Source organism: Phalangium opilio, unplaced genomic scaffold, assembly GCF_054372755.1.
Source record: "Phalangium opilio isolate 3A_F unplaced genomic scaffold, DU_Popi_V2 ptg000089l_1, whole genome shotgun sequence".
NCBI classification, from domain to species: domain Eukaryota; kingdom Metazoa; phylum Arthropoda; class Arachnida; order Opiliones; family Phalangiidae; genus Phalangium; species Phalangium opilio.
In genome coordinates, this window is record NW_028324194.1 from 6,551,874 (window position 1) to 6,572,989 (window position 21,116).

Here is a 21,116-nt window from a genome sequence, read left to right on the forward strand (position 1 = left end):
TTCATTTCAACTATATTTCGGAAAAGGCGTCAATTTATTTCAACTATATTTTGGAAAAGGCGTCAATTTATTTCAACTTTATTTTGGAAAAGGCGTCAATTTATTTCAACTTTATTTTGGAAAAGGCGTCAATTTATTTCAACTATATTTTGGAAAAGGCGTCAATTTATTTCAACTATATTTTGGAAAAGGCGTCAATTTATTTCAACTATATTTCGGAAAAGGCGTCAATTTATTTCAACTTTATTTTGGAAAAGGCGTCAATTTATTTCAACTTTATTTTGGAAAAGGCGTCAATTTATTTCAACTATATTTTGGAAAAGGCGTCAATTTATTTCAACTATATTTTGGAAAAGGCGTCAATTTATTTCAACTATATTTTGAAAAAGGCGTCAATTTATTTCAACTATATTTTGGAAAAGGCGTCAATTTATTTCAACTATATTTTGGAAAAGGCGTCAATTTATTTCAACTATATTTCGGAAAAGGCGTCAATTTATTTCAACTATATTTTGGAAAAGGCGTCAATTTATTTCAACTATATTTTGAAAAAGGCGTCAATTTATGCAGTAATTTGTGGCACTTAGCGTTACCCGAGAAACACCACTTGGAGGTGGCCACACGTCGTTTCTCATGGGGAGTTTTTGTATGGCAGGACCCCTTGCCTACTGCCGGCAACAATGTCCTGGGTAGTCTTCACTCGGCAAGCCCTCTTGCCTGCTGCCGGCTTCGTTACCCTGCGGAGTTTTGAATTACTCCGCAGGGCAACGAAGCCGGCAGCAGGCAAAAGGGCTTGCCGAATGAAGACTACCCAGGACATTGAAGCCCTTTTGTCTACTACCTGCATCACTCATCGCTGACTTCAAAAGTGTTTTCAGCGTTTTGCCCTGCAACAAGGAACGCCGGCTCTGTTTCTGGATTCAGAGTACTTAACTCTTCCTCCGACACGCCAATTTCAATTAGCTCAAGGCCTTTTCTTCCTGGACCAGGGTAGCATTCCTTGACGTCCTCCAAGAACCGACGGAAGTTGGTTCCTGGAGGAAGCCAACTGCCATCTTGGTCCTTGAAAAACAAGCACCTGTACCAATAGGTCGCCATGTAGCTGTTCAATGCCCTGTCAGTTCTATATGACTTAATGCTGTCCTTCAAATGCCTGTTCCTATTTTCTATGTTATTGGTATGAGCTCGTGAATCCTCAGAATTCACAAACTCATACTTATGAAGGACAGTCAGATGCTCCTGAAATCCCATCAAAGTACAATTCATGTACATTGGGGCACCGTCCGAAACTATAACGGACCCAGGGGCTATGTACTTAGACATTTGCGTCCATAAAACGGCCCTGGACTTATTTTTGACCCTTAAAAAGAGACCATCTTTTGTATCTCTGCAGTAAATGCCAAAGATACAGATGGCCTCTCCAGCCAATTGAGCCCCACGATGGTATTTTCGACAGTGTAAATACGTTTCGTCCACCTCTACGAACAAGCCTGGTCCTCCTATCTGAACCTTGTCAGCCCTGTTCGAGATTACAATCTCAGCTACCTCGCGGCACATGGAAAAATAGTCCACGACGGTATGGGCGGAACATTCACTGTGGGTAACAGCGTCAGACACGCTCATGTTGCACACCCACAGGAATACCAAAAAGAGATTGTCAGTGACCGACAAGTTTTGATTGTAGAACCAGGTGTTCTTTGAGGGGACGAAAGCCTTTACACATTCGCTTACCAAGTACTCTGGTACTTTTCTTTTTTTCGCCTTTAAAGCTTTTCGCTTATTGTCGCGAGATTTGGCGGCTGAACAGCGGATTAAATATCCAAATCGCCTTTGAGCATCCTGAACGCCCACAAGATACCCATTTATCTCCCCATCTTCAGACCTGTTCCCGCATTCACAAACTATCTTTCGTTCATTGAACGAATCAAGTCGCGGGACAAGATCCAAAGAAAGTACCAGAGTAATGGCGTCCTTCTCTGACCTCGCCTTAAGGGCATCATCCATACACGGGAAAAATCTTCCCCAATTCCTCAGTGAAACCCTTTTAAAAAAATGCTCCACATTCCCAAAATTAGGGTTTTCAAAAATATCTCTCTCCAAATTAGCCTCGGCCATTGAAAAATATCTCCTTGACTCCCAAATATATCCAATATCACAGCAAAAATAAATGCCTTAAAAAAGCCTCCTGAAAAAAAAACGTGTCTTAACGCGTTCGTTTCCAACGAGTCTCTGCTCCATGCGAAGGACGTTGTCATAGCAACCAGCCTGGCGGGAAGAGCCTAAAGTCCGGGGGCGGAAAATTGGCGCAAATTTTACAGGGGGGGGACGTCAAAGTTCTTCCAACATCTGTTTTCACAAAGTGTTTATTAGAAAGTATTCAGTGCTTTGGAATTATTTTAGTTACAAGAATCGTTGCAAGAATACGAGAAGGTAAAATTATGGCTTTCAAAAACAATCGTGTTGCGGCCATGAGACGCTTATTAAATGGAATGGATGTGACTAATTTTAGTAGCGTTCCGGACCACATTGTTTGTGCATTTTTTGACGAATGCACGTATTTGAAACGAATGCAGGTTGTAGCATTTTGCATATTGAATGGCATATCCGAGTATAATGCATGGCGGTTAATACGCTGGAGAGATTGTTCTAGGGAAGACAAACGTAAGGTAGCGGAGCTTTTCGTTTATATGAAAAAATCGGAAAATTGTGGGAGGTTTTATTCCTACGAGATCCATTCTGGGCTTATAAGATATTTGGATGGTGCTACTAGGTATTTTGGTTCTCGAATTGAGTAACCTTTTTTTAAACTGTCTACTCAATTTTTATCAAGATGATAAAAAATTTGAATATGAAGCATTCATTTAGGGCAGTGGATATGGGCAGTAGGATAAGGGGGCCTGCCATAAAAAACTCCCCACGAGAAACGACGTGTGGCCACCTCCACGTGGTGTTTCTTGGGTAACGCTAAGAGCCACACATTAATGCTTACCATTTTTAAATTTCAGTGCATACTTTCAAATTGTATTGAGTCCATCCCCAGTGAACCACTTTCCAAAATATCATTTATCAAATTCAGGAATAATTTGACACCTTTTCCAAAATATCATCCTTCACACTTATCAAACTCCCGAATAATTTGACACCTTTTCCAAAATATCGTCCTTCACATTTATCAAATTCCCGAATAATTTGACACCTTTTCCAAAATATCATCCTTCACACTTATCAAACTCCCGAGTAATTTGACACCTTTTCCAAAATATCGTCCTTCAGATTTATCAAATTCCCGAATAATTTGACACCTTTTCCAAAATATCATCCTTCACATTTATCAAACACCCAAATAATTTGACACCTTTTCCAAAATAACGTCCTTCAGATTTATCAAATTCAGATTAATTTGACACCTTTTTCCATGATATAGTCCTTCAGACTTATCAAATTCAGATTAATTTGACACCTTTTTCCATGATATAGTCCTTCAGACTTATCAAATTCAGATTAATTTGACACCTTTTTCCAAGATATAGTCCTTCAGACTTATCAAATTCAGATTAATTTGACACCTTTTTCCATGATATCGTCCTTCACATTTATCAAATTCCCGAATAATTTGACACCTTTTTCATGATATCGTCCTTCACATTTATCAAATTCCCGAATAATTTGACACCTTTTCCAAAATATTGTCCTTCAGATTTATCAAATTCAAGAATAATTTGACGGCATTTACCAAAATTTGCCGTTATCAATTATCGAATTCCCCAAAAATTCAAAGATTTTACCAAAATTTGCCGTTATTAATTATCGAATTCCCCAAAAATTCAACGATTTTCCCAAAACATAGCAGTTTTTCTCGCATTATATTTCCGTCCTTTTATCAGAAATGAACAGTTTCAGTAAGCTTAAAAAATTCCATAGCTATATCTCCGGCGCGAGTACGTCAATGTTTCCGGCGCGAGTACGTCAATTTTTCACAGTCCCCCCCGGCTTATTTTGCAAGATTGAGTGCAGAATGCGTTAAGGGGATAGCGGCTTCAATGGCGGTAAGTGCATGGATTTTAAAATTTTCAAAAATTTTTTTAACCAACTTGCGGCGGCCAAATAATTTTTTAACTATTTTTTTCGGACTCCTCAGGGTCGAATTAACTAGGAACCATTGTTAGTTGGGTGGGTCACGTAAAGTGCAATCCTACCGCTTTACAAATCGGGTAGAGGTGTGCGTTAACCTAAACATGCTTGACAAGGATATGGTCTAACAAATATTACATCAATGGCAGCTAATAAAAAGCAAATTAACGTAAGTTCAACATAACATAATTAATTATTAATCAAAACCAACAAGACAGAGCAACCAGGCTGAACCAGGTCACAGGAAACCTTTACCTTGGCGACCCAACAATTTTGCGCTAATGGTTATTAATGGAGTACAAACTTAACAATTCATTTGTCTTTACTTACTTCGTTTTATTTATGACATTAATTTCATGTTTTTAATGTTGAATACTTTCGCTGTTTCGTTTCTTAACTTCACATGAATGTCACAATATGATGCAATAAGTCCAATAACGCAACCACAACAACAGGTTTATTCATAGAGATACAGTATTCTAATGTCTATGGGTCGGGTGTATTCGTTTCGCAGACGACGTTAACATTCTCTGGATCAGCCCCGGAAATAAGGACAGGTTTACAGTCTATGAAGGCGACATTTTTCGAGGTATTCCAAGCAGTCTGGGAAATAGCACACTTCCTCTGGTCCAAAATCAGTTTATTAAATGCTTGTACTAGCTTTTTAATTCGAAAAGTCGGGGTTACCGGTCCTCGCGGGACCAGTTTATTAATTGTAAATCTATGGGAGAAAAAAGGCAGGGACCAGTGCTGAGCCCAGTTTATTTTTTAGGAACTAGGGGGTCACTGGTCCCAAGGACTAGTTTAAGAAATATCCTTATTTCCCAGACTGATTCCAAGAGTCAGAGACAATGTCCAGTGTCCTGTGTTTATTTCCGGCCCTGCTATGAAGTCTCTCTTCAAGCATAGCCCACACGATCACGCGCTCATCATCGCAAGCTGCTAGCACAATGGCTAGCACTATAGTACAATCAGCCAAAAGTAGAACTTTTGGATTATCGGCGGGAAATTCGAAGGAACTCAAAAATAACGTTAAATTCTATGGGAGGAAGTCGGATTTTTTGACCATATCCTCTGTCCTACTGATCCAAATGACCTGCAATTTTAATGAGACGTGTTTTTCGACGTGTTTTATTATACTTAATAGTATTCAAGCTTCTAGAATGGATAGTTTCTTTATAAATTATTTTTAAATGTCAAAATGATGGGTTAAATGCTAAGACAGATTACATCTTCGTTTCTACTGGTTCAAATGTCCTGAAATTTTACTCTTGAGTTTTGTTAAAATGTATTCTATTATTCTAAAACGATTCAAGCTTTTAGGCAGTTGAATAATCTAAATATATTACTTTACCATGGTATTGCCCTTGAAATTGACCTTTCAAGTATGACCTCAAAATATAACAAACCGCAGAAAATAACACTACAAAGTGTAAAAAAAATTATGAATTCACTAGCTGATAAGCCGGCCTTTCTTTACACCAACGAGCTTGACCAATCAAAAACGATACTCGTTGAAATTAAATGATTAAAATGTGGTAGTGAACAAACATTTTCTTATCATAGTTCAGTCTAACTTCATTATCTCGTTTCCAATGCAAATATTTAAAATTTATTGCAAAAACTCAAAAAGCTTCATTTTCACGTTTAGTTGTTTCAATTTTTATGGAAATTCTCCAATCCACGCGGGAAAGCTTCAAAGTATATCTCGCTATCAAAGAAAATAGTTCCTAATCAATTTCAAATTTCCCCATTCTCTTTCCAAATTTTATCGTCTGGATTAGCCCTAACTATAAACTCTTTGACGTGAAAGTTAACTAGAAGTTAAAAGCGATGCTTCTGTGCATCTTGTTATGCATTTTAATTGGCGGGATTAGCTGCGAGCGCCAAGATTGGGGTCTACCAGCTACCTATGACCAAGGAGAATCAATGTCCGAAAGCGTGTTCATCATTCTTCTCAAAGGTGACGATTCAGATTGTTTTCTGAAGTTAATCTGCGGTGTTGGAATCAACGCAACTGATTATGCACTTCAGGCGGATAGAATCACGTCAACTTTTAGGTAAGTCAATTCAATAAAAGGGAATTTGAGAAATTTACCAAAAATGTCTATGTCTATAGAGTGCTGTCAGAAGCGCGGGTGTGACGTCACCCATGCTGTTTTCCCATAAAGAAAAAACGGTAACTGTCATGGCCGCCCATTGCTAAAGGCAGACTCGTGACGTTTAACCTTGGATCTGACGTCACAACTGACAGCACTCTATTTCCCAAAACGAGTATGCACCCACGTGGTAAGCACGTGGCGGAAAACTGTAAAATATCGTTCTTAGCGTGCTGGAGCGCCAGGCTTTTTGGTGTTGTACATTGTCCGCCAAGTAGCCTGGCCTCTTGTTGTAAATGGTATCAATCCTCCTAGTCCGAAAACTATATAATGGTCAAACTTGAGGGTGGAAAGGAAAATCAAGTGATTTTTTATTGATTCTTCTACTAATTATAAGACCAGCCTGCATAGTGAAACATCCAGGAAATATCTCCGATTGATTTTTAAATTCAAATTAGGTTCAGATAATATGGATAATTTGAAATAAGGATCTCCGACCAATCGCGTAACGCCCTGCCTTCTTGTTAACAAAATTCTCGAGGCAAATTCTCCATGCCGAATGAAATTTAGTGGGAGATTTGATAAAAGTTGCTCGCGATGTGAGAATCGTGGCACGAGATGTAGAGCGTGCAACGGAAATTTTGTTAACAGGAAGGCAGGGCGTTATGCGATAGGTCGGAGGTCCTTATTTCGCATTATCCATAAAATCTGATCCTAAATTGAATGTATAGAGAAACATCAAGCAATTACTTCGGAATGATTTTAAAATTCAATTAAGTTTGGGATTAAATAGATAATTTAAAAAGTCTACCTGCATCTCGCGCTAAATTTCATTCGACATGCAGCATGCCACGGGAAATTTGTTAGCAAGAAGGCAGGGCGTTTCGCGATTGGTCGGAGGAGTTATTTTCAGATTATATCCACGAAGTCTCGTTCTAATTTGAATTAGGTTTTAAAATTGGAAGAAGAATCGACAAAATGTCACTAGATTTTCCTTTAAAGCAAATCTCGGCTCCTGTGGCACCTTGAAGGAGAGAGGGATGGAGTGGTAACCCCCATACCTATAAGGTTGCCTCGATCACCACCGAATTCTAAAAATTAAGATAACTCCGTATTATATTTCTCGCAGTCCTTTTCAATTCAGCGTGGTGAGAAATGCGATTCTTGAAAGATCCCTTCAAGAAAGTGCCCGTATGACTACGGACACCAATGATACAACCGTTCCAAGGCGTAAATTGGAATCCATATACGTTCGAACTCCACTCGATTCCCCCACACGAAACTTTGCGTGGATCAAATTGGAGCCATCCCCTATCATCAAATTCACTAACGCGCGCAATGACAAAGAAAGCGCATTCGCCTACAAGTACGCTAAACCGCTTACTATCGAAACCCTTGACAGATACGTGAAAATGTCTACGCGATCCGCTTCAAACGGTCTTGGGACTTCGAACCCCGCTATTCATCTCTTGAACAGGGCTTTAGCCGTCGGTCTCACCGGCGGACTCGACAAGTGCGACGAAACGTTTGACAGGTGCAATTTTAGGGCTGATGAAATTATCAGATTCAGCTCGACACATTTTTCAAGCCCTCGCATGAAACATCGAGAAACGCCATAGAGAACGATCAGTACCAGATATAACGATTTTAGTGGAAAAGAATACGCAAGTAATTTGCCTCAACAAATGTCTGTACTTATTAAAAGAAAAGTTCAGGTAACATAACATTATACCTTAAAAAGAACGGACATTTTCTAAGTATAAAAGGAATTAAATATTAAAAGAAAATAAAATAAACGATCTCTTACTACAATATGATAATTAGCATTTAATTGCTCTTAAAAACGAGGACTATACTGCGCCATCCGCCGTTGATTTAGTGGCGTCTGCTAAATCGAACCACTTACCCTTAAAGGGATTGGTTGAATTCTCATAGGCTGAGAGGTAAAGTAGGGCATAGCCACTCGATCACGCGCATAAGAGGTTCGATTTAGCAGACGCCACTAAGCCAATGGCGGGTGGCGCAGTAGTCCCCTTTTTTTAAAGCAAAGGGCGGCTCCGTTGACGCCCCTGAAAGATGCCTTTTCTGCTACACGTTGGCTAAGCTTGGCAAAGGCTAGTTAAACCAAAGGCAGGAACCAATGGGACCTAGTGCATTAGGTCTGATTGGTTCCTGCCTTTGGCAAGGTAAAATTCGTGTCCAGAAGATTAGCCAGCATGCTAGGGGTGAAAATGGAGCCGCCTGTTACTTTAAGACTAATTAAATGCTAATTATCATATTGTAATAAGAGATCATTTATTTTCATTTTAATATTTAATTCCTTTTATATTTAGAAAAAGGCCGTTATTTTGAGGTATAATCAGTTATGTTACCCAAACTTTTCCTTTAATACGAACAGTATTAAGCAGCGCAAATTCGGGGGACAAACAACTAAAGGACTTAAGGTATTTTTTCGTGAACAAAAAAGGGCTGTATGACCTTTTATTTTTCGACCAATTCCTTTTACGCGAATCCATTGATGATCTCAAAAGTAGCAATGCCAAATACCTTGTTATTTACCTTGACGCATTTAAAATTGTTTAGAAAAGATTTTTAAATATTGTTGTATAATCTCTTTCATGCTTTAAAAAAAGTTATTTTAAACTATTTTTACAAACCAAATATTTGCTTTACATACTTTTTGGTCTTGAATTTTTGACGCGAGCTTTAGAAACCTAGACAAGCGATTAAGCGACTATGCCATGTCCATGTTCATAGTTTGTGATTTAATAACAAGTCACGTAAAAAAGATTTCCGTTTTAGCTGGGTGTGTTTGGGCCGGGCGTCTTAGTTTCGTATGTGGTAATGCAGTACAGTATTCGCGTTTCCGAACTCACTAATTCGAGATGGCCAAACAGTTAGAGTACATTAAAGCATAGTGCTGCAGCGGGTCCCCTACAAGTTGACTCTCCTTAAGAACTCCAGTTTTGGCATGGAGAAGCTAGAGGCCTTTGTGGGCGGGATTTATACGTGCATGTATAAATGCCGCTCACTAGCCTTTGCCAAGCCAAACCACTTAGCAAAGAAAGTATTTTCCTCTATCCAACTCTACTCACAAATCATTATCGTTAAAGCCAGTATGTCTTTCACACTCGTAGCTAAAAATCATAGTTTATAAGATGACACTACCTATACATCGTAGTGCTACTAATAGACGTACAGTTCGAGCTAGTTTGAGAACGACAAGCGAGAATTGAAGTCCTACACTCGGTGGTTAATTTTGTAGTCCATCTTCTCCTATTTAGTTTGTACTAAGCCTTTGACAGCAGCGCCTCACCAGGCGTCACTTTACGAGAATTTATGACATTTAATAATCTAAGCTTGGTCTAGGAAGGGATGTCCACACTAAGTCAACTCGCGACTTATTTACAGGTGGGTCCCTTCACAATGCATAGAGGGGTGCAGGGGGCTAGCCCCTATGCCACAGCTAACCTACAGCGCCCTATACTAACTATTACCGTTAATCTCTGAGAGTTTTGATGGAAAGGAGAAACCGGGTTAGACCGCGGAGGAAAACTCCTTTTAACAAGCGGAGAGAGAACTTGCAAACTCAACGCGGAAGGATTTGTTCCCAGATTTTCACCCGGTGCCACAGTCCGGGATCCCACCCGGGATCCTCTTGCTACGCCACCCCATTTCACCCACGTCACTCCATGACAAGGTCTCAGTAACCAGTGACAAACTTATGGAACATATCTTATAAACTTATTAGGATACTGATGAGGTTATTTCTTTTAATTTAACCAATAATCTGCTTTTGTGTTTTATATTGTCTTTATCTAGCTGCGCATTAATACAATAACGACCCAAAATATGCAGCTTTCGTTAATACACAAACCATTTTTAATTAAGAGTTCAAAATTTCAGCAGAATCATTTAACCCTTGGGCCTTGGCTCCAGTTTAGTTCAACGTGGCGGATTGCGGATATGGGGGAGATTAATACAAAGACACATTTATTGAATTTCAAAAATAATACACGATATGTTATTTACAGTTGATTCCGTTAAAAAATTGGTGATAATACAAAATTTCAAAGTTACAATGCAAATATGAATAATTTTAAAAACCCCTGAAACAGAAAACAAATTTGAAGCGATACTAAAATCAATATATCATTAGTCCTAAGCCTTGGTACTTTAGGAGGAAGCCGAGGAACTTCTTGCTGCGGGTTTTTCAGTAATAGCCATGTTATTTTCAACAATCCACGGATGAATCAATACGGAGTCCAATGGAAGTCTCTCCGATGGATTCCTTTTCAGCAACTTAATTGGTTTAAATGAAATTAAAATGCGCTAACGTGAATAATTATACTATGATAATCTTAGGCAGGAATGCGTACAGTCAAAGGGATTAAGGTCAGAGTTCAGGGGTAACATTATACCTTAAAAGAACGGCCTTTTTCTAAATTTAAAAGGAATTAAATATTAAAAGAAATAAATGATCTCTTATTGCAAAATAATTAGCTTTTAATTAGTCTGAAATTAAAATCAAGGACTACTGCGCCACCCCGCCGCCATTGGTTTAGTGGCGTCTGCTAAATCGAACCACTTACACGCGTGATCGAGTGGGCTATACCTTACCCTTACCTCTCTCTCAGCCTGTGAGAATTCAACCGATCTTTTTAGGGGTAAGTGGTTCAATTTAGCAGACGCCACTAAAGCAATGTCGGATGGCGCAGTGGTCCTTGATTTTAATTTCAGACTAATTAAAAGCTAATTATTTTGAAATAAGAGATCATTTATGCTAATTTTAATATTTAATTCCTTTAATATTTGGAAAAGGTCCCCAATTTTTGTGTCCAGTCAAATGTGATCTCGATAAAAGTGCTAAATTTGATAAATTGATGCTAAACTACACGAAAACTTCCACTAAGTCAAATATATAGGATATTATAGGACCTATCATGAAAATATAGGATATTATAGGACTTTTCACGAAATTATAGGATATTATAGGACTTTTCACGAAATTATAGGATATTATAGGACTTTTCACGAAATTATAGGATATTATAGGACCTTTCATGAAAATATTAGATATTATAGGACCTTCCACGAAAATATTAGATATTATAGGATCTATCATGAAAACATTGGATATTATAGGACCTTTCATGAAAATATTAGATATTATAGGATCTATCATGAAAACATTGGATATTATAGGACCTTTCATGAAAACATTGGATATTATAGGACCTTTCATGAAAACATTGGATATTATAGGACCTTTCATGAAAACATTGGATATTATAGGACCTTTCACGAAAATATTGGATATTATAGGACCTTTCACGAAAATATTGGATATTATAGGACCTTTCACGAAAATATTGGATATTATAGGACCTTTCACGAAAATATTGGATATTATAGGACCTTTCACGAAAATATTGGATATTATAGGATCGATCATGAAAATATTAGATATTATAGGATCTATCATGAAAATATAGGATATTATAGGACCTATCATGAAAATATTGGATATTATAGGATCTATCATGAAAATATAGGATATTATAGGATCTATCATGAAAATATTGGATATTATAGGATCTTTCATGAAAATATTGGATATTATAGGATCTTTCATGAAAATATTAGATATTATAGGATCTTTCATGAAAATATTACATATTACAGGACCTTTCACGAAAATATTACATATTATAGGACCTTTCACGAAAATATTGGACATTATAGGATCTTTCACGAAATTATAGGATATTATAGGATCTTTCATGAAAATATTAGATATTATAGGACTTATCATGAAAATATTAGATATTATAGGACCTATCATGAAAATATTAGATATTATAGGACCTATCATGAAAATATTAGATATTATAGGACCTTTCACGAAAATATTGGATATTATAGGACCTATCATGAAAATATTGGATAACATAGGATCTATCATGAAAATATTGGATATTATAGGACCTTTCATGAAAATATTGGATATTATAGGATCCATTTTGAAAATATTAGATATTATAGGACCTTTCACGAAATAGTTAGAGGATAATATAGGACAGGTTGAAAAATATAGGATTTTATAGGATTTATAGGACCACTGGTCTCCCTGCAGTTACTTCAGTCCCCTGAAATACCGTGCCAATAAAATACTTACTTTTCTTATTAAATCTTGGGCAAGCGGTGAGACGTAGGGCGGGAAGCTCAACTGAACCTTAATAATCCTTTGGTAGGTCTCGGCAGCGGTACTGGTCTCAAAGGGGGGTTTGCCCACCAGGAATTCGTAGCAAAGTACCCCGATGCTCCAGAGGTCAACCGTCTCGTTGTATTTCTTGTGCTCAATCATCTCCGGTGGGAGGTAGTCGAGGGTTCCGCACATTGTGGCTCTTCGGGAGGACGGTGCGTGGACCGACCACCCAAAGTCCGCGATTTTCAACTCCCCTTCGAAACCCAGGAGCAAGTTCTCGGGTTTAATGTCCCGATGGATCACTTTCATTTGGTGGCAATACTTCAGGGCCGTTGCCAGTTCTTTCATGTACTGAAAAGTGAAAAAGGGGAGGGGGCAAAACACGCCGTGAACTTTATGGTCATTTTTGAGAAGGCTTAGTTCTACCTAAGATTACTGACCCTTGCGGCGGTGGCTTCGTTGAACCTGCCAACTTCTTGGAGGGCCTTGTAAAGTTCGCCTCTGGCAGCGTATTCCAGGATAAGGTAGACACGAGTGTCGTCGTAAAAATATCCGTACATTCTCAAGATATTCGGATGCTTTAAATGAGTTTGGATCTCGATCTCCCGACGGAGTTGGTGTTCAACACCGTTCTTTTGAAGTTGAGTCTTGAAAAGCACCTATGAGTGACGAAAATATCGAAGCCATTAAGCACAGATGGATTGAAATGGAGATACGGGTGGCGTATGGTTGGTTCTTTTAGGGCAGCGCCTCTCAAGCGCCATCCCGCGACCAAGATTGAAACTTTTTCGACTCAAAGCATAGCCATAACATAATAAAGGCTTATGAGTCGAAATGTTTCGGGACTCTCCCGCTAGGGGCGCTGCTGACAGGCGATGTGCCATTTGAAGAACGGGGATTGTTTTAGATTATAACTTTTCCAGTCCATCTGTGTTTAATGCTCTTAGGTTTAAGCGTTTTATGGTTGTCTAAATTCCCATTGTAGTGTTGTTTACAGTGCAGGGTTCATACCACTTTTGGAAAACAAATTTCCCTGAGATTTCCAGGTTTTTCCCCATATACTTCCCTGAATTTTCCAGGTTTTTCCCGTATATGGAGTATCTTATGGAGTTAATGTTAACGAAGGAGGGGGGGGGGAATAGGACTATGACATACTCAAAGGAGATCCCCGTATCTCTAGAAGAACCAGAGTTATGAGCCTCCAAAGTATAGTGTAATGTTAATCCAATGGAGGGTGTTTATGAATATTTTGCTTAATTACTCGGCCCCTGTTTGACGTAACCCCAAGTTTCATGTATCCTTGGATGGGGGGCAAATAGGACTATAACATACTCTAAGGACATCCCCGTATCTCTAATATAACCAGAGTTATGAGCCTCCAAAGTACAGTGTAATGTTAATCCAATGGAGGGTGTTTATGAATATTTTGCTTAATTACTCGGCCTCTGTTTGACGCAGCCCGACGTTTTTAGTATCCTTGGATGGGGGACAAATAGGACTATGACATACTCAAAGGAGATCCCCGTATCTCTAATATAACCAGAGTTATGAGCCTCCAAAGTATAGTGTAATGTTAATCCTATGGAGGGAATGTTCACGAACATTTTGCTTAATTACTCGGCCTCTGTTTGACGCAGCCCGACGTTTTTAGTATCCTTGGATGGGGGACAAATAGGACTATGACATACTCAAAGGAGATCCCCGTATCTCTAATATAACCAGAGTTATGAGCCTCCAAAGTATAGTGTAATGTTAATCCTATGGAGGGAATGTTCACGAACATTTTGCTTAATTACTCGGCCTCTGTTTGACGCAGCCCGACGTTTTTAGTATCCTTGGATGGGAGACAAATAGGACTATGACATACTCAAAGGAGATCCCCGTATCTCTAATATAACCAGAGTTATGAGCCTCCAAAGTATAGTGTAATGTTAATCCTATGGAGGGAATGTTCACGAACATTTTGCTTAATTACTCGGCCTCTGTTTGACGCAGCCCGACGTTTTTAGTATCCTTGGATGGGGGACAAATAGGACTATGACATACTCAAAGGAGATCCCCGTATCTCTAATATAACCAGAGTTATGAGCCTCCAAAGTATAGTGTAATGTTAATCCTATGGAGGGAATGTTCACGAACATTTTGCTTAATTACTCGGCCTCTGTTTGACGCAGCCCGACGTTTTTAGTATCCTTGGATGGGGGACAAATAGGACTATGACATACTCAAAGGAGATCCCCGTATCTCTAATATAACCAGAGTTATGAGCCTCCAAAGTATAGTGTAATGTTAATCCTATGGAGGGAATGTTCACGAACATTTTGCTTAATTACTCGGCCTCTGTTTGACGCAGCCCGACGTTTTTAGTATCCTTGGATGGGGGACAAATAGGACTATGACATACTCAAAGGAGATCCCCGTATCTCTAATATAACCAGAGTTATGAGCCTCCAAAGTATAGTGTAATGTTAATCCTATGGAGGGAATGTTCACGAACATTTTGCTTAATTACTCGGCCTCTGTTTGACGCAGCCCGACGTTTTTAGTATCCTTGGATGGGGGACAAATAGGACTATGACATACTCAAAGGAGATCCCCGTATCTCTAATATAACCAGAGTTATGAGCCTCCAAAGTATAGTGTAATGTTAATCCTATGGAGGGAATGTTCACGAACATTTTGCTTAATTACTCGGCCTCTGTTTGACGCAGCCCGACGTTTTTAGTATCCTTGGATGGGGGACAAATAGGACTATGACATACTCAAAGGAGATCCCCGTATCTCTAATATAACCAGAGTTATGAGCCTCCAAAGTATAGTGTAATGTTAATCCTATGGAGGGAATGTTCACGAACATTTTGCTTAATTACTCGGCCTCTGTTTGACGCAGCCCGACGTTTTTAGTATCCTTGGATGGGGGACAAATAGGACTATGACATACTCAAAGGAGATCCCCGTATCTCTAATATAACCAGAGTTATGAGCCTCCAAAGTATAGTGTAATGTTAATCCTATGGAGGGAATGTTCACGAACATTTTGCTTAATTACTCGGCCTCTGTTTGACGCAGCCCGACGTTTTTAGTATCCTTGGATGGGGGACAAATAGGACTATGACATACTCAAAGGAGATCCCCGTATCTCTAATATAACCAGAGTTATGAGCCTCCAAAGTATAGTGTAATGTTAATCCTATGGAGGGAATGTTCACGAACATTTTGCTTAATTACTCGGCCTCTGTTTGACGCAGCCCGACGTTTTTAGTATCCTTGGATGGGGGACAAATAGGACTATGACATACTCAAAGGAGATCCCCGTATCTCTAATATAACCAGAGTTATGAGCCTCCAAAGTATAGTGTAATGTTAATCCTATGGAGGGAATGTTCACGAACATTTTGCTTAATTACTCGGCCTCTGTTTGACGCAGCCCGACGTTTTTAGTATCCTTGGATGGGGGACAAATAGGACTATGACATACTCAAAGGAGATCCCCGTATCTCTAATATAACCAGAGTTATGAGCCTCCAAAGTATAGTGTAATGTTAATCCTATGGAGGGAATGTTCACGAACATTTTGCTTAATTACTCGGCCTCTGTTTGACGCAGCCCGACGTTTTTAGTATCCTTGGATGGGGGACAAATAGGACTATGACATACTCAAAGGAGATCCCCGTATCTCTAATATAACCAGAGTTATGAGCCTCCAAAGTATAGTGTAATGTTAATCCTATGGAGGGAATGTTCACGAACATTTTGCTTAATTACTCGGCCTCTGTTTGACGCAGCCCGACGTTTTTAGTATCCTTGGATGGGGGACAAATAGGACTATGACATACTCAAAGGAGATCCCCGTATCTCTAATATAACCAGAGTTATGAGCCTCCAAAGTATAGTGTAATGTTAATCCTATGGAGGGAATGTTCACGAACATTTTGCTTAATTACTCGGCCTCTGTTTGACGCAGCCCGACGTTTTTAGTATCCTTGGATGGGGGACAAATAGGACTATGACATACTCAAAGGAGATCCCCGTATCTCTAATATAACCAGAGTTATGAGCCTCCAAAGTATAGTGTAATGTTAATCCTATGGAGGGAATGTTCACGAACATTTTGCTTAATTACTCGGCCTCTGTTTGACGCAGCCCGACGTTTTTAGTATCCTTGGATGGGGGACAAATAGGACTATGACATACTCAAAGGAGATCCCCGTATCTCTAATATAACCAGAGTTATGAGCCTCCAAAGTATAGTGTAATGTTAATCCTATGGAGGGAATGTTCACGAACATTTTGCTTAATTACTCGGCCTCTGTTTGACGCAGCCCGACGTTTTTAGTATCCTTGGATGGGGGACAAATAGGACTATGACATACTCAAAGGAGATCCCCGTATCTCTAATATAACCAGAGTTATGAGCCTCCAAAGTATAGTGTAATGTTAATCCTATGGAGGGAATGTTCACGAACATTTTGCTTAATTACTCGGCCTCTGTTTGACGCAGCCCGACGTTTTTAGTATCCTTGGATGGGGGACAAATAGGACTATGACATACTCAAAGGAGATCCCCGTATCTCTAATATAACCAGAGTTATGAGCCTCCAAAGTATAGTGTAATGTTAATCCTATGGAGGGAATGTTCACGAACATTTTGCTTAATTACTCGGCCTCTGTTTGACGCAGCCCGACGTTTTTAGTATCCTTGGATGGGGGACAAATAGGACTATGACATACTCAAAGGAGATCCCCGTATCTCTAATATAACCAGAGTTATGAGCCTCCAAAGTATAGTGTAATGTTAATCCTATGGAGGGAATGTTCACGAACATTTTGCTTAATTACTCGGCCTCTGTTTGACGCAGCCCGACGTTTTTAGTATCCTTGGATGGGGGACAAATAGGACTATGACATACTCAAAGGAGATCCCCGTATCTCTAATATAACCAGAGTTATGAGCCTCCAAAGTATAGTGTAATGTTAATCCTATGGAGGGAATGTTCACGAACATTTTGCTTAATTACTCGGCCTCTGTTTGACGCAGCCCGACGTTTTTAGTATCCTTGGATGGGGGACAAATAGGACTATGACATACTCAAAGGAGATCCCAGTATCTCTAATATAACCAGAGTTATGAGCCTCCAAAGTATAGTGTAATGTTAATCCTATGGAGGGAATGTTCACGAACATTTTGCTTAATTACTCGGCCTCTGTTTGACGCAGCCCGACGTTTTTAGTATCCTTGGATGGGGGACAAATAGGACTATGACATACTCAAAGGAGATCCCCGTATCTCTAATATAACCAGAGTTATGAGCCTCCAAAGTATAGTGTAATGTTAATCCTATGGAGGGAATGTTCACGAACATTTTGCTTAATTACTCGGCCTCTGTTTGACGCAGCCCGACGTTTTTAGTATCCTTGGATGGGGGACAAATAGGACTATGACATACTCAAAGGAGATCCCCGTATCTCTAATATAACCAGAGTTATGAGCCTCCAAAGTATAGTGTAATGTTAATCCTATGGAGGGAATGTTCACGAACATTTTGCTTAATTACTCGGCCTCTGTTTGACGCAGCCCGACGTTTTTAGTATCCTTGGATGGGGGACAAATAGGACTATGACATACTCAAAGGAGATCCCCGTATCTCTAATATAACCAGAGTTATGAGCCTCCAAAGTATAGTGTAATGTTAATCCTATGGAGGGAATGTTCACGAACATTTTGCTTAATTACTCGGCCTCTGTTTGACGCAGCCCGACGTTTTTAGTATCCTTGGATGGGGGACAAATAGGACTATGACATACTCAAAGGAGATCCCCGTATCTCTAATATAACCAGAGTTATGAGCCTCCAAAGTATAGTGTAATGTTAATCCTATGGAGGGGATGTTCACGAACATTTTGCTTAATTAGTACTCGCCCCCTGTTTGACGCAAATTTTCCCGATTTCCCTGAATTTTACTAAAAATTCTAAATTTCACTGAGTTTTCCCTGAGGTTTTTGTCAACTATTTATTTCCCTGATTTTTCCAGGTTTGTATGAACCCTGACTGTGTGTGATAAACTATGATCACTGCCAGGGGTTCATACGAAATTTCCAAAGCCAATTCAATTTCCCTGATATTTCCAGGTTTTCTAAAGTACTACTGATAAATTTCCAGGTGCATTTTTTACATTGGAGGAGTGTTATAATTTCAAATAGGATTACCAGGTTTTCCATGTTTGTATGAACCCTGACTGTTTATGATCACCCTCAGTAATTTAGTAATTTAGGATCACCCTCGGTAATTTAGTAATTTATGATCAACATCAGTAATTTAGTAATTTATGATCAACATCAGTAATTTAGTAATTTATGATCAACATCAGTAATTTAGTAATTTATGATCAACATCAGTAATTTAGTAATTTATGATCACCGTCAGTAATTTATGATCACCGTCAGTAATTTAATAATTTATGATCACCGTTAGTAATTTAATCATTTATGATCACCGTCAGTAATTTAATAATTTATGATCACCGTTAGTAATTTAATCATTTATGATCACCGTTAGTAATTTAATCATTTATGATCACTGTTAGTAATTTAATCATTTATGATCACCGTTAGTAATTTAATCATTTATGATCACCGTTAGTAATTTAATAATTTATGATCACCGCTAGTAATTTAATATTTTATGATCACTGTTAGTAATTTAATAATTTATGATCGCTTATATAAAATAGAGTGCTGTCAGAAGCGCCAGTGTGACGTCACCCATGCTGTTTTCCCATAAAGAAAAAACAGTAACTGTCATGGCCGCCCATTGCTAAAGGCAGACTCGTGACGTTTAATCTTGGATCTGACGTCACAACTGACAGCACTCTATAACTAGATTCATATCATGTGAAAACTAAGTCAAACCTTTAGATCAAATTTTTACAGCGATTAAATGGATGGAATGCAAAGTTTTCAGCTGAATTTAAGCATTTATTTTTCTTTTTAGTAATTTAAGTCTTTCCCTCACAAAATGCCTCCCGAAAGTTCCTTTAACACTGAGGTAAGTACTTACCTTTAAGGCAACGATGTACTTGCTTTTTTTCTCACGCGCGAGATAAACATTTCCAAATTTACCCTTTCCCAATGGTCTACCGATATCAAAATCTTGAAGGGTCCATTTTCTAGTGTTATTATAAAATACAGATATTAATTTTTAAAATTAATCCTAATTAAAAATCATTATCATTAACACTGACTTAATTGGTTTGTTAGAGTTGTCTGAATTTTTAGTGTTTGAAACGTAGTTATTATTATCTTTAGAGGAGTTTCTCTAAAAACAGAAAGATGTGTGTGCATTTTACAGATAAAACTTAATTAATGCTAATTAAATTTAAATACGAAACGTTAACAGATATGTTTAGACAATAAGGACTAAGGAATACTTACAGGTATATTTTCTTTGTCCATATTTATATTTATATAACGGATAACTAACTAAATTAACACTTACGAAACAAACAAATAACTATAAGAATTAAATAAAAAATATTCGGTAGTATAATTATTCAATAAGATAATCGGGACATACACTCCGACACTGTTCAGTGTTCAGAGAAAGATTCCGATTTCCGAATTTCCGCTCATATTCAAAAATTCTAATCTACTGGAAATTTGGGATTTTAAATGCTGCCATTGGGTAGTTTAAGTCACGTGATATCAAAGGGATAGTCTGCTACGTTGTCTAGCTAGAATCAACACAGAATCGGAAATAAGCAAATTTTTCAATAAACCCCGGCACCATGAGCACCGGACCGCCAGTTTCAAAAGCTGGAGTTCTAATGTTCTATACAGAAATAGCTGTTTGATTCTGTATTTCCTGTAGTAGGCTATGTTTTATTTCGTTACCCTTCATCCCTCCGAGACATTTTTATTACTTTACCGGTAGTAATTTTTAAACATGGCCGCAGTGATTTCATAATTTCATATGGGAAAACTTGACCGCGAACAGCTTGTGTCCGTGAGCGCGGATCGAGGGGGCTATGGCTTAAGCAGGGTGGCAAATAAGGATTGTTTTTAAACTGGACATTGGCCCAGCGACCCCCTTGGCCTGGAATAAATAAACTGGTCCATGACCATTGGCCAGGGCGCGTCGTCTGCTAAACTAAAGAAGTGGATAATTAAAATATTTGAGATGATGTCTCTGGACTCTGGTTACCCTTGAATTTTCTTAAGGGTCCCATAGACCACTGACTCCCCTCCTATTTAATTTTTAAACTGGTCCAGGCAATTTTTAAACTGGTCATTTGCCCTGTGCCACCGCGACTCCCCCTTTGAGCTGTGAAAGGTGGTTTAAAAATAGCGACGGGTTCGCCCTCTGTAAGTCATACTGAAAGCGACAGTTTCCAGGCTGTCAAAAAAGGCGGGATTCTTAAAATTTCAAATTCCCCGCCATCCCGTTAATAAACCCACCCTTTTCACCAAAAGAAAATACATTAAATAAGGACGCCGCCATGTTTGTTTTCAGTATGACAGCTAGGGGCGCTGTAGTATGCAGGGCTACCGGTCACCTTTCAAAAAAAGGGCTGAGTCGGCCTTCCATACTTTCTTCCATGCGCATATGCACAAAACCTACGGCGAATTTGAATTATTAATACATTTTAATTATGTTTAATTTACTTTTAAACTCCTACTAA

General features: G+C 38.7%; 3 protein-coding genes and 1 long non-coding RNA gene across 5 annotated transcripts in view; 2 read left to right on the forward strand and 2 right to left on the reverse strand.

The window, feature by feature from the left end:
* The window catches only part of Shark (SH2 ankyrin repeat kinase), a 20,226-nt gene extending 15,458 nt beyond the window's left edge, over positions 1 to 4,768 (reverse strand). The window contains exon 1 of the mRNA XM_089850084.1: positions 4,462 to 4,768. The gene's annotated coding sequence lies outside the window, so the exon portion shown is untranslated. The remainder of the gene's footprint in view (positions 1 to 4,461) is intronic.
* LOC149647232 (uncharacterized) overlaps positions 1 to 14,135 on the forward strand; it is a 17,158-nt gene extending 3,023 nt beyond the window's left edge. The window contains exon 2 of the long non-coding RNA XR_016371899.1: positions 13,646 to 14,135. This is a non-coding gene — a long non-coding RNA (uncharacterized LOC149647232). The remainder of the gene's footprint in view (positions 1 to 13,645) is intronic.
* On the forward strand, positions 5,965 to 8,889 carry LOC149647233 (uncharacterized). The gene is made up of 2 exons (XM_089850088.1): positions 5,965 to 6,191; positions 7,360 to 8,889. Exons 1-2 carry the CDS (start codon positions 5,965 to 5,967, stop codon positions 7,847 to 7,849), a joined length of 717 nt encoding a protein of 238 aa, XP_089706214.1. The 3' UTR covers positions 7,850 to 8,889.
* Positions 10,025 to 20,123, reverse strand: LOC149647234 (aurora kinase C-like). 2 transcript variants are annotated; one of them, XM_089850086.1, is made up of 7 exons: positions 19,870 to 20,123; positions 19,680 to 19,753; positions 19,496 to 19,604; positions 12,879 to 13,097; positions 12,409 to 12,789; positions 10,406 to 10,532; positions 10,025 to 10,339 (listed from the first exon to the last, which is right to left on the reverse strand). In XM_089850086.1, exons 1-6 carry the CDS (start codon positions 19,888 to 19,890, stop codon positions 10,407 to 10,409), a joined length of 930 nt encoding a protein of 309 aa, XP_089706212.1. In that variant the 5' UTR covers positions 19,891 to 20,123; the 3' UTR covers positions 10,025 to 10,339; position 10,406. The 2 variants fall into 2 exon arrangements, with proteins under 2 accessions (XP_089706212.1, XP_089706211.1); XM_089850085.1 differs by having other exon boundaries at positions 10,025 to 10,532; positions 19,870 to 20,119.
* Positions 20,124 to 21,116: the final 993 nt, after the last annotated feature.

Excerpts from the sequence above, each read along its gene's own strand:
- LOC149647233 (XM_089850088.1), top strand. The coding sequence starts at position 5,965 with ATGCTTCTGTGCATCTTGTTATGCATTTTAATTGGCGGGATTAGCTGC. Across the intron at positions 6,192-7,359 it reads AGAATCACGTCAACTTTTAG|TCCTTTTCAATTCAGCGTGG; the intron begins GTAAGTCAATTC and ends TATTTCTCGCAG.
- LOC149647234 (XM_089850086.1), bottom strand. The coding sequence starts at position 19,890 with ATGGACAAAGAAAATATACCT. Across the intron at positions 19,605-19,679 it reads AACTCTAACAAACCAATTAA|AAAATGGACCCTTCAAGATT; the intron begins GTCAGTGTTAAT and ends TAATAACACTAG. Across the intron at positions 10,533-12,408 it reads CCCAAGATTTAATAAGAAAA|TTGCTGAAAAGGAATCCATC; the intron begins GTAAGTATTTTA and ends AAACCAATTAAG.